Genomic DNA, 13,920 nt, shown 5'->3' on the forward strand with positions numbered 1-13,920 from the left:
ATTCCATCTAAAATGACATAGTCTAGTTATTTTTAAAATGTCATAAAGCAATAAAGAATTATATAATAAACATATCGAAGGCCTAGGGTAATCATACGCTGGAAATTCGGAGAGTAATTATTAAATAACATTCAAAACATATATTAGCAGCCCTCAAAATTACCGTCGGCATCACGTTATGACCACAACGTAAGAGCGAGAATGCGAGTAGGGCTAGGCCTAGCTAGGCCCTATTCTCTGCATCCACCCCATACCACGGAGCCTGTACTCGCTACATACAGCAAATGTGTTTGAATAAAACATTAAAACTATTTGTTTTGACTTACTTTATTCATGATGATTAAATATTTTACACAAAATACACGTATATTATTATTGTATATGCTATTTATGACCGACGAAGTTGTTTAATTTTTGCTAGAATACGTCATAGTAAGGTGGATCACGTGCTCTCTACAACGTCGTTTTCCTCGATGTTCTTCGCTCAATCAGGCCGCTCGGCACAAATTTGTTTTGACTTAATATTAGTGATGATTATGGGTTTACAGTATCTTACCAAAAAAAATATACACGCATATTTAATGTTATATTACTTCTTGCTTAAAGCCTACTTCGTTCGTAGGGCGGATCACTTGTTCTCAACAACATGGTCTTTCTTCAGATGTTCTTCGCCGACGCTCAATCGGGGCCGGCTCGACCCAATTTAACGGTGTTTGGACGTTTTGTGACGACGTTGATAAATATGTTTGAATGAAATTTAAATTTTATTTGTTTTGTTGTGATGATTTATCCTACAATAAAATACAGGCTTAAGCCCACATGCTGTTTTGAATTTCGCTCGTGATAAATGAATGCTAGTTTTAGGAGGGAATTGCTGCATGGTTTTGACGTAGGCCTTATGCACAGTACAACGTCGTCTTCAAGTGTGGTCATTCAAAAATGACGCAAGTCGAGTGAAAAGAGTACAAATATTTCTAGCTCATCACTTAAGTTAACACAGTGATTTAATAATTGTTTAATGATTGAAATACATACTACTGTACCAAGTTAAATTACTTTTATTAATAAAACAGAAAAATAATTATGCATAAACACAAAAGTCAATCCTCTGCTTTGTGGCCTGCTTCGTGGTTCAGTTTTAAGTTGTAACTGTTTACAAGAGTAAGGTGCGAACCAATTCAGGGACTCCCCATGTGCTTTTATTTGCCGTCCGATTCGATCGTGTGTTCTTCAGTACCAATTATGAGGCCTGTATTAAAGTGAGTATCACACAGTTTGTATATCAACATAATAACAACCAAAATAATAAATTTAGCTTTTTATTGTAGTCGATAACATGAAAAACAACCAGGCAATTTACAATGTGACGTGATGATGATCGCCGAAGGCGTAGGCCGTGTACAGTACATCAAATTTTAGCTTCGTACGTTACATTGTAATGTCAAAATTTTGCAGTATATGCTTTAATATACAGACTGTATTAGCTAATTTATACGTAAAGAATGTAATTATTACTAATATTAACCGTCGTACGCTGACGAGTGTTCCTGCTGTTACTCTGCTTAATAGGCCTAGTCCGTCGGCCTAAAGTAGGACAGTATTTAGTATAGTGCTCAAAATTCGTTAGTGTTGCCCAATCGATTTGTTTTTCTAACAGAGCATGGTCTTCAATTCCTAATTCGCTTTCTAGTGGCTCAAATTGATAAAGCTGCTTCATTTCTTTGCTTCCCTCTTTAGATCAGTACTTCACAACTGAACCTCTTTCATATGTTGCGCTATACGATGTTTGTATTACATAAACAGGATGGCTGTGATTGTTATACGTCATCAGCTCAACTCACACTTCAGTGAACATCGACAATGGGCGGGGCTTATACTAATATTTTAAACCGTCATTTTTAATATTTATAAACCAAAAATTAAATATTTTATTACCACTCATTTGTTAACCCTTTCGCTGCGTGCCCCCGGTACTACTGGGGGGCATGAAAATAATTCTTTTTAAAATTGTTCCTGTACTGCAGGCACCCTCTATAGTTGTTTCTATGAACTGGAGGTGATTTCTACTGAATTATATGGAGCAATGACTAATTGTTGTGAAAAACTCATCTTGCAGCGATTTTTTTGGATTTTTTTTTTCACGATTCTGCTGACAAACATGGATTTTTGATTTTTTTTTTTATTCATTTTATGTATCTACACCATTATCCAGTGAAAAAAAAACAGTATCCCATAAGAATTTCTATCTTTTTTTTTTACAGATTTATGGAAATAGGGATTTCCAATATGGCCACCCCAAGGTCACAATGCCACCTAATTAAAAATTCCAATTTAAATTTTTTCCCATAGGCCAACATTTTTCGCACCCCAACACACAAAAACAATTTCAAAATAACCTCTTTTAGTCATTTATTTAAAAATAACCTTCTTCCTAAAAAGGCCCAGCAGTGAAAGGGTTAAACATATGTAATACTTTAATAATCAGCAACTTAAAAAGCATCATTTTAATTGGACTTTAATGGTAATTCAATGTTTTATATAAATAATTGAAACATTGTCGGCTGTTTTACTTGACCTCGGCCTAGCATCACAGTATGTGTTTAATCTCAATCGGAAATGATATGACAGAGTGCAGGTTTATAAATTATCAAGGCACTGGTGTTTACTTGTGTATCAAATAGATTCAGTCCTGCCAACATAAACATATATACATACATACATACATAATTTATAATATTTATCTTTTAGAATTCATAATAGACGAGAAGAACAATAAAATATATATTCCATGTATAAAAACATATACCATATAAGGTAACCATAAAGTTGACTTACTTTTATGATATAAATATAATCTTTTCAAATTTAAATAAAATAAACCCACATAGACACAACCTCACTCACCTATACCCACACATGAAGCAAGTTGAAATAGAAAGGGCCAAACAAGGAACTTTTATAGGTGGTCCAGACCATGGTGTATTGATATATAAACCTTGGTGGTACTTTTGAGGAACATGTTCTGTATATGCAAGTCGGCTAATTACTACATTTGTAACATTGGAAAAATCATGAAGTTTCTTAAATCCAAATCGGTTAAAATACTTGTTTATGCGCTGACATCACGCGGCTTGATTGGCGTGGCGCATCTCTGTTGGTTGGCATTCCCCAGGAATTCTACAAGCATTTTCAACGCATTCAGAACAACGCTGCCCGTATATGTACTGGTATTGAAAGTATGATCATGCCAATCCTTTACTGTGTGAACTTCATTGGCTGCCAATCAGGCAATGTGTTATATTTAAATTGATTGTTTTGATCTTTAAAGCTCGCCATCCGAATAAACCATAATATTTGCGTTCACTGTTTTCCTGATATACAGTACTCCATCTCGCCGCCTCAGACCCTCCTTTATAAACCTTCGTTCTGTCTAAATACTGTACCAAAATCTATGGTCATTGTTCTTTCACTTATACTTCTGCCTTTTTTTGGGACCAGCTTCCAAATAGTATAATTTTTCCCAGGTTCCAAATAGTATAACTTTTTCCAACTCTATTTGCAGTCACAGCTTAAGACTTACTTGTTTTCTGGTAGCTATTCACATGCGTTGCGCCTTTGATCTTGTTTAGAATTGGCGCCATATAAATTCAAGATATTATTATTAATAATATCGGTAAGACACCTCTAAATGGTAAAAAATGACACTTTCACACTTCAAATTTAAATGTAATTTTCTCTTTCTCACATTTTAAATGAAATTCAAAAATATAAGAAGGCCTATGCAGGCTGGGCCCCCTCCACCTTGAGACTGCCCCTGCACACTCAAATTAACAGAGACACATGTCATTAGTTGCTTACATCTGCAGATAAGCTTAACACCTGCATATACACTTAAATACACCTGCATATCCCACATACATTTATAATATAAGCAATTCAATTGCCTTATTTCATTCTCATTGTATGATTGGCTAAATGGATATACATATTAATAGGCCCATGGTTTTACAATCATATCTATAGCGGGCAGGGAATGGAAAATATGGAAATTTGCAGAGCAAAAGAATTGTAGTAGTAAAAGTAGTAGTTAAAAATGACCACATATTACCTTAAATCTTGTTTATTATATTAGGCACAGAGGAATGTTTTATATGTAGACTAAATATTAATGATAACAATTTTTTTTTATAAATAAATCAATGTAATTAAGGCTTACCCTGGAAATCCAGGGTACTGGACCATGATGAGTTTCAAGTGTATGATTGCTATTAAATTACAATATATTGTTGCAAACTGTGCAAGTGCAAACAGAACTTTCATTTCTTTTCTCCCATTTTCAAGTGTTTGCCACTTGGTCTTGCTACTTATTCTAGTCCATCTGGTTATGATACAAGATTTTAACCACCTGGTTTTAGTTACATGATGTTTAGCAACTAGTCGCTGGCTATGTTCTCACACGGCTGCTAACGGTTAGCAGGATCCGGATCCTGCTATCATTGGTTGATGATAGAAACACGCTCAACTTGCTAACCGTTAGCGGTAACCGATCGGGCGTTCTCACGCAGGTGCTAACGGTAGCTCCCGATCCGGATACTAGTGCTCTTGTGAGAACCAGGCTGCTATCATACACACTCCCCACCTGGTTTAAGTTCTGGACACCTGGTCCCAGTCATTCAAATTAATCTTGCCGACTTCTGACTCTTGCATAGGCAGTACTTGGCTTGAGTCATGAAAATTATAATTCGATGCATTGTTCAATAAACCGCTTTTTATCCTGAAATATTTAAGATAAAATAATTTTTAGTAAAAACTAGAAGTTGTGTGAATCAAACTACAATATTAAGACATTGTAGTTTATAAGATACTTTAGTTATGCTTAGATGAGCTTATTGTACAATGAAAACATTTTAATCTGAGGTGTAGGAGTTGATATTTTTGTTCTAAGCTAATTCAGTTAGGCAGGTTATTAGTCACCAAAGATGACGTCATAAAAATTTGGCCGAATGGTTTTGTAAAGATGTTTACATCATAAAGTCCTAAGCTGATGCATTGAGCAAAGTCGAAAGTGGTGTCTGTTAAATCGTCTAAAATGTAATGAAGTTAGAGTAGAAGATACTTTTTATAACAATGAATACATTTTGAATGATTCATAAATTCATGAGATTAAGGTTGATTTTATTTAAATTTCCATTCAGACTAAAAATATGAAGAATTTCGAGAGGCCTTCTAGGGGGCCTAGGCTCGTCACTCGCGGGACTCACAACATCCAGTGCTGACTAAGGTGATCACTGTTGATTTAGAGGTACATATTCAGCTTAAATACTGTCCCCAAGTCATTTTGTTGCAATTTCTGTATGAAATATTTAAACTATTAGACAAACTTAAATTGCTGAATTGTAGTCAGAAGAGTGTTGTTTATTCAAGTTTTCCATTTTTTGTTTCTTTCACTCCATTTCAAATTTAACGAGTCAATACTGTAACATTTATTAAAGAAATATTTACCAAGTCTTTTCAGAAAGTTATTTTACAGTAAAGTGTACAAATAAATAAAGTTTGAGGAGTTAAAAAATTTTCAGAATTTACTCAAGCGGAGGCTTATTATTGTGTAAAATAACTGCCACCTAGCAGTTTGTTTTGATGATACCCACTATAACGGCTTTGGTTTGGTGACTAATTCGGTCTATTGAATCAATAATTTTTTTTTTTAATCTATCGATAATTCAGTTAGACATATAGGTGGGATTATCCAGTAGCAGATTCAAGGGGGAAGGCCCAGCCAGCCTGCCCCCCCCCCCCTCTAAATTTAGTTGGAGAAAAAAAAATTACATTCAAATTCTGAGAGTGCCATTTCCAGCCATCTAGAGAGGCCATAATCTTAAATTTTCTTACCTCAGCCCCAACCATGGTGAGTATAGACTCTCCATCTGTCAAAGTCCCTCCCTGGGCCCCCTCAATTTCAAATTCCTTGATCCGCCACTGTTATTCCTGATGATGATTAATGTTGAAATATTGAATCCCAACACAATGGCTTGCATTTTGATACTTGGAGTATGTATTATACTACTGTTATCAGTATCAGATTTGATCGTAATGTATAAACTTGCACAGAGGATTGTGGTTTAAACTGACGACAGAAATTTATAGAAGACTACTGTTCGTGGATGACTACATCTGTTATTTAAAATCAATAGTGTATAATCTTATTAAAGGCACATAATTACCTTTGATGATGTCGGTACACAAAAACAAGCAGTGTCAATATACCAGCAACTACTACTAATGTCAAAACACAAATGATTGCCACATTAGATTTTGAAGACAAAAACCCTAGAGGTAAAAGTTCATTGTTAATATATGCAGATCCAAGAATAAACATATTTTCAGCGTGATTTCATCAATATTTCTGTTGCACATGTACGCATCCTAAGATCGCCATACTTGATTGGCTATTTGGCAATTGTTCATTAGCAACTAATCCTTTCTGTACTTATTATAGTGGCTCTCTGCATCAACATTTCTTTTAGTCAGGTTCTATCATTGAAATATAAATATTGATTTTTTTCCTACATTGATCTGTTAATTGATTTGTACTATATCTATATTTAGCTTTTTTATGTTAAACTATCTCATGCTCACAAGAGGAAAGCAATTAGATGAATTGATTTAATGATAAATATTTTAATATCATTTTCATTTTTGGACTTTTTTGTATAAAAAAAAGGTTTTCCCCTTCCATCACAATGTATAGTATTTATTTTGAAATTTCTATTTCATGCTGAAACCTTCTATCTTTTTTTGGGTGGAGATTTGAATGTGGATATTAGAGCAGCTGTTGGATACGCTATCAAGGCAATAAATAAATATATAAATGAATTTATAAAGAAATATATAATGAAATATATAAATAAATATATAAATACCAGTGAAAAGGACTGCATATTCTAATAACAGTCCTGTCAAATTTATTTTCTATTTCAATTTAATTTTAATGAAACACTATGACAATATTTGTGAATCATCTTGTGTTAAAAGTGTATTCATGACTTATCTATTACTGTATTTTATCTTATGTTTTTATAATTTAATGGCCAATTATCGCATTCCAGTAATAGGTCCAGAAAATCTAATGTTTTTTCCTCCACACCAATTTGAGATTTGAAGTGTAAAAAGGCTAGACTTTGGTGGAGAATGTTTGCCAGAAATTACGGATAGGGAAATGCAGAGTATACCCTGTATCTGAGCATGAAGCTATAAAATTGTATACAGTAGCTCCATGATCTAAGCAACTGAAACCAAACAATCTTACACTTATATTCTGGCTATGGCACTTTTAAATAAAGCTTCAACTTACCTATTGAGCCATCCATTAATGGTAACTTGGGTACATCAAGTGAAGGTTGTGGAACCGAACATGTGCACACATGGCTTACGCTGTCAAAGCACCATGCCTGCTGCGCCATCCCTACCAGTATTTTCTACTGCCACTTCCTGGTATGCTTCTATTACCACTGTACAGTTTCTATGAACTATCAGATGATGGCTTCACTTTCAATTCCAACGTAGGTTTAATTATGATAATGATAATACTTAATGGTTTTTTTCAAACTGTATGACGTATGGTTCTTCGTTGATACAGCTTTGAATCTTTGCCAGCAGTAGTTATTTACATTTACGGTACCTTTTGCCACAGTGTATTACAATAGTCAGTTTAAAGCTGTACTGTTTTTAAATTATTGATTTCAGTATTATGACACTTCCATCAGACATATGATATCCAGATTTTGCAAGCTGTTGCACTAATTTATTTATTCTACCAAGGACTTTATAGTATATCTGGTTTTGTGGTTAAGAAGCTTGCCTTATAATTCTCAGTTTTTAGGTTAAAATCCTTTCAAATTGAAGATTTTTCTCATGAATTAGAAAAGCCTCAGTTACTTATTATGAGAATCTAGATTATAAATTAAAGGCAAGTGTAATGGAACTATTATAGCGGCAGTTTGGCGCAGCGGTTGACGTTTGGGCTTTCAATCGTAAGGTCAGAGTTTCGAGTCTCCGCTGTGCAGATTCGCTTGTGTTCTTGAGCAAAGCACTTTAGCTACATTGCTTCAGTCCACCCAGCTGTATCAATGGGTACCAGCAAACTGCTGGGGACTAACCTGCGACGGACTAGTGTCCCGTCCTGGGGGAGTACAACTCTCATCCGCTTCACACTACAGAAACTGGGGATAACCTCCAGCTCTGGTGGCTCGGAAAGGATTTAGTTAGTTTAAGTAATGAAACTATGAAACAGCAATAGACACATTCGGCGAGGTTTGTTTATAGGTGGTCATTTGACATAAAGTGGGTATTACTATGGAGGGTATTACTATGGAGAATTTACAGTGCGATCAGTTTAAGTGTAAGAAATGGTAAGTGTATGTGTTAAAGTATAGGAAAGGGTAATGTTATGGTTTCAAAAACATTTGCGAATTATGTGGTACAACTCTAACTCTAGTGTCACAGATTTGTAGGGATATTTTCTCCATAATATACAATATAACTTTCTGATACAGTACAGTAGAAGTAGTTGATGTTTGGGGAATGACTATGTTGCCCTCTACTGAGGTACAGATTTGATTGATCATTTACAAAGTGTTCTCTCTGTTTATGAATATCTTTTTGATAGAACCACAACACGTAACAGTTGAGGTTTCTTTAGTAATGTCTCTGTTGAATTGGTGTTTGTATGTATTATCTACTTAGTTTCTGTAATGCCTCTATTGCAACATTAAAATATGATCTGTTTTCCTTCCATATGCATGCTTAATGTAGATCTTGGAAATTTAATGCAGAAAGAGTGTAATATAATCCCTCTTATGCTAGCTTCTCTAATAGCTTTGTGAGGATATTGTGGTGCAAAGGGAATTGTGCTTTGCTTTCAATTATAGAGTTATATGTTCAATCATGCTAAAAATAGCTACACTGCACTATACTTGATTTTTTTATTTTTTATTTAATTTGATTTATTGGCATCTAAGACAAACATATAAAATTTACATAAAATTGACAGTAAAAATGTTTAAAACAACAATTAAAATTTCACAAACATTAAAAAGTCATTAACATCAAAAAGGTATTACGTGAAAAACAAGAGAAAAAAAGAAAATGCAAAAAGAGAGAAGAAATAACACATTGATGAGAATAAGAATATTGGCTTGATCATGATGTTCTTAAATTTACTTTTAAACAATATGTGTCCATAGCAGTGCATACTTTCGTCTGTGCCTGATTACCGAATTAGCCATGCATGGCATTTAATGATTCTATTATTTTTTTTACTGTGACAATGCCTAGACAGACAAAAACAAACTCTTGACAGAGGTAATAATAAGAATGAATATTTATAATTATCATCATAATGAGCTTCATTCAATGGATCTCATGACAATTAAGCCATGTACTATAAATGTTGGCATGGTGCCATGTAAAAGCAATAATTGATTGATGTTCATCATCATCATTGTTATCATAACATTAGCATTATCGTCATCATGAACATATTATCATCAATATCATTTATCATGATCAAGATATTGATATTTTTGTAGATATTGGTGATAAAATGATTAAATCATTTTATCACCAATATCTACAAAAATATCAATATCTTTTTCATCATCAATCAGGCTTGAAAATATCATGGTGTGCCCCCTCCACCACCCTGAAATTTCTTTTAAAGGGTTCTTTTATGATTAAAATTAAAGATAAGAGAAATACAAAATTTATTCTTGTTTTGGTTTGTTCTTTTAGGTAAAGTAACAAACCAACAGAGGGCAGTATTTACACATTTCTTTTGGCACAGTGTTGGACAATAGTTAATTGCTCAAATTCAATTTGCTATATTTGTACATTATGCTTCATTAGAATATTATTTACAACAACTTCTTTTACCCATCCATGCCCTACAATTGTTCATAAGAAAGGGCAAATTTTATTTAGGCAACATTAGTCTCATCAACCCCGTCTTCATTAGCTCTAAATCTCATTTCAATAAATCTATTAGTACCTTCAACATATATATTATCATTCAATAATTATGCTGATAATGATAGCAGCCATAATAATGGTATGATGGTGGAAATTATGGTAACATTGTATTATAAAATCAGTGTAATGTTGGCGATGTTTATAATTATTAGAAAAATAGAATCAAAGTACACATAATTATTGTTTGTATTGTTTTATTGAAAAATTTATCTTTTTGGCTAGTTCAAATATTAACATTTATTGTCAGCAAATTTCTTCTCCAAAATGACCTGCTATTCATGTACAAGTAATTCTATCATAAGAGAATTATATTTGCGTAACATTTCATATAAACTACTATGTTGTTTAACAGTGTGTACAATCTGAATGAGTGTATATTAATTAGTTTTATTAAAAATATACTTTAATTCTTAAAATATTTTAGCACCACTAGATTAATAAATATTAAAAAAAAGATATTGATAATAAAAATAATATAAATTATAATAATGATGATAATAATAATACTATAATATTATAATAATATATTAATAGCAACAATAACAATATTGTTATTACTAACAGTAATAATAACTCTGGATTTATATACAGTTCAGATGCTCAACAAAAACAATAAACTTTTTTCATGCTGTCAAGTTTAATGTGTGATTTGCCTATATGTGAGCATGGTGTTGTTTTAGCAAATTCATATGTGGGCTAAACCCAGGTATTTGTCACGTCAAATTGATACTGTGGATCGAGCATTATAGAAGCTATGTAAAATAAACTGTGGACATAATACACTCATGGACCAATTGGATTCATCAACCAATGGACCATTCCCTTGGATATTGTTGCTAAGGCAGTGTTGTAGCTGTATAAAACTAAGGGTGGGTGGTAGAAATTTTAAAAGGGTGGATAGGTGATCAACATTGGGTAAACTCTAAATAATAAGAGTGGATTGTAAGGATGGGCAAGGGGGTTAATAAAGGTGGGTGGAGAGCCATGAATTTTAGACTGGGTGGAAAACTTCAAGAATCTCAAAAGACATTTATTAACTTCCAATTGCAATCATACAGAAAAATACAAAAAATCAGTTTATGAGGAAAAAATTCAAAAGGAAGAAGGCACAAGCCCGAGAAGATTTGAAAAAAAAATCTTGTGATGGGCAGGCCTGGACACAGACTCACAAGAACACACAGAGACCCAGACAAACAAACAAACAAACAAACACACGGCACAAACGCACACAAACAAGACAACAGAACAGGCAGTTTCAAGGAGCAGCAAGTCGAGTCGTGATCGAATCGGGATCAATATTTGAGGTAAAATTATCTGAATTGTTTAAAAAGGGAGAAAAACATAGGTTGGATAACCGATCAGGACTCGAGGTGCTGTTACAACTACAATTAACATGAGACATAGTAACATAGAAAAAACAAAACACAAACAATCACTTAAAAAATACAATTTTAAAGCAAAAGTTACAAAAAATCAAAGAAGTCAGAAGTATAAAAAAGCTCAAAAGAATCAAAAATTGCATGAAAAGTTAGAAAAATTGAGGTAGGCCTAAATAATTAAGATAAGTAAATGGTGTAAAAAAAATTAATAAAAATTATAAATAATAAATATATATATATATAAACATACAGTATATACATACATATAATCATTATTTAAAAAAATAGATATATATATATATATATATATATATATATAAATAAATAAATAAATAAATAAATAAAATAAAAAATAAGAATGATAAATAAATAAGGATAATCATAATTTGTTAAGTTTTTCACATTCTTGAGAAGTCTGTTACATCACTGAAATTTTCAGCAATTTATTGTGTGAAGACAAACAATATTATTAATAATAACAATAAAAAATAATGAATGATAATGTTAAGGTTTACTTTAAAAATGGAGCTCATAAAATGTTACAGACAATTGCACAAAACAGTATATAGAATTGAAATATGTTAACGAAACAAAAACACCAAATAAACATTCATCAATTACATATTCATTAAAAGTATATAACTAGATTGCAGTCTTACTATAAAACTATAATTTAATCATTTCTTAGAAAAATTTCTGAAAACTTAGACAATCCAGAAACACAGAGCTTGTACTACAATATCTAAGCATATCTCATTATAACAACAGTAACAATATTTTAATAATAATTAATAAATAAATAATAGTATTAAAGCCAGGAAAAATTGTTGATATGTAGAACTGATTTTTCTAAGACACAAAAAGCATATTTGATGAAAAGCTTGAGAACGGTTAATGAGATACAGATTTTTGAATATTAAAAACTGTTGGAAAAGGTGGTAAAAGGGTGGTTATGCTGCTTTTTCCACCCAGTTTTTAAATATTCAAAATCTGTATCTCATTAACCGTTCCTGAGTTTTTCGTCAAATATGCTTTATGTGTCTAAAAACAGTTGTACAACATATCAATACAGTATTTGTTTTTCCTCCGGAGCCTGGCTTTAATAATAGCCAATAAGGGGTCATCCATAATTATCAACATTTTCAAAAGAGTACAAAACATACTCTTTTCTGTTATCCCCTCCCTTCCCCCAAAAAGTGTACACAATAAAATGTTGATTTGTGTCATTTTGAGATCAACATTTTATGTTTTTCATAAAAGAGTACTTATGCCTACACTTTCAACCCCTCCCCCCTAAAGCGTATGTTTTGTACTCTTTTGAACATGTTGATAATTATGGATGACCCCTAATTTTATTTATTGTATAGCAAACATAATGGATTAATTTATCATATAAGGGGTCGTTCACAACTACCAACATTTTCACAAGTGTACAAACAGTACTCTTTTTCGGTACCCCTTCCTTCTCCTTTGAAAGTGTATAAAAAAATGTTGATTTTGCAAAACCATTCTCAGCTAAAGTAACATGCTTGATTGCTTAAAAATTAATATTACCTGTATATCCATGGTTACATTAATATTTTACCATTATTTTACATATTGCATGTTGTTTTGAATCAACATTTTTATGCATATGTAAGAGTCCCCTAGCGTACTCTTTGTATACTAAGGGACTTTAACATTTGTGAAAAAGTTTATAATGTTGAACGACCCCTAAACTAGACGGTTATTAAAATATTGATAATAGTACTTAAAGGAAATATCATTATTTATCTCTTGCCTAATAAGACATGTACATAAAATGAAAATTAATTAGGAATACATACATTAAAAAATTGAAAGACAATAGTGCTATACAAGACAGTATCTAAATGTCAGTTCAGAAATTAATCAAGGAAAACTTTAAGAAAATATAAAAATAATTTGTGGACAACATATCATTGCTATTGTTTTTTATTAGGGTACGATTTACAGCCAATGTATAATTCTACATTTTATTAAATTAATAATTTATTCATTAATTAATATTTGAACCATATTCAGTGATGGTGAACCCTTGCTGCAACTGCCGAAGCAATTGGAACCCTTAAAAAAAATATTATTAATACAATAATAATGTAAATAATAATAATAAATAATAAATGATTATAATAGTATCCAGATGGTGTTTGCGTCTGGAGATTTTTAAGAGGAATGATGGCGTAGTGCAGAACATAATGATTACAATCATAGTCAATATAGTAGTAATTATAATGGTAACCAGCACTTGTAGGCCCAATTAAGAGATTTGATATTGTTTATTTATAGTATACAGTTTCCGGCTACAGGATTTGGATGATCTGACCCCATGATGCATAGTTCAAATGTACAGTTACACAGTTACAGTAGTTAATTAATATTTATCTAGGTCAATTTATGTTCGAATCTTAATCTATGACGACAGTGTATAACAAACACTTAAACATCAATACCGTTCTTCTAATTATATTCCAGATTTGTTTATCTTAGCGAGTTA

General features: G+C 32.3%; 2 protein-coding genes across 2 annotated transcripts in view; one reads left to right on the forward strand and one right to left on the reverse strand.

Moving 5' to 3' along the window:
* Window positions 1–13,920, forward strand: part of LOC117107726 (gem-associated protein 4-like) — a 41,491-nt gene that overhangs the window by 5,243 nt on the left and 22,328 nt on the right. The window lies entirely within an intron of this gene.
* Window positions 1,697–7,699, reverse strand: LOC117107731. The gene is made up of 3 exons (XM_033249486.1): window positions 7,352–7,699; window positions 6,222–6,327; window positions 1,697–4,774 (listed from the first exon to the last, which is right to left on the reverse strand). The coding sequence occupies exons 1-3, from the start codon at window positions 7,458–7,460 to the stop codon at window positions 4,645–4,647; spliced, it is 345 nt and encodes a 114-aa protein (XP_033105377.1). The 5' UTR covers window positions 7,461–7,699; the 3' UTR covers window positions 1,697–4,644.

Source organism: Anneissia japonica, unplaced genomic scaffold, assembly GCF_011630105.1.
Source record: "Anneissia japonica isolate Jap-2015-1 unplaced genomic scaffold, ASM1163010v1 scaffold288091_len1417266_cov198, whole genome shotgun sequence".
Taxonomy (NCBI): Eukaryota; Metazoa; Echinodermata; class Crinoidea; order Comatulida; family Comatulidae; genus Anneissia; species Anneissia japonica.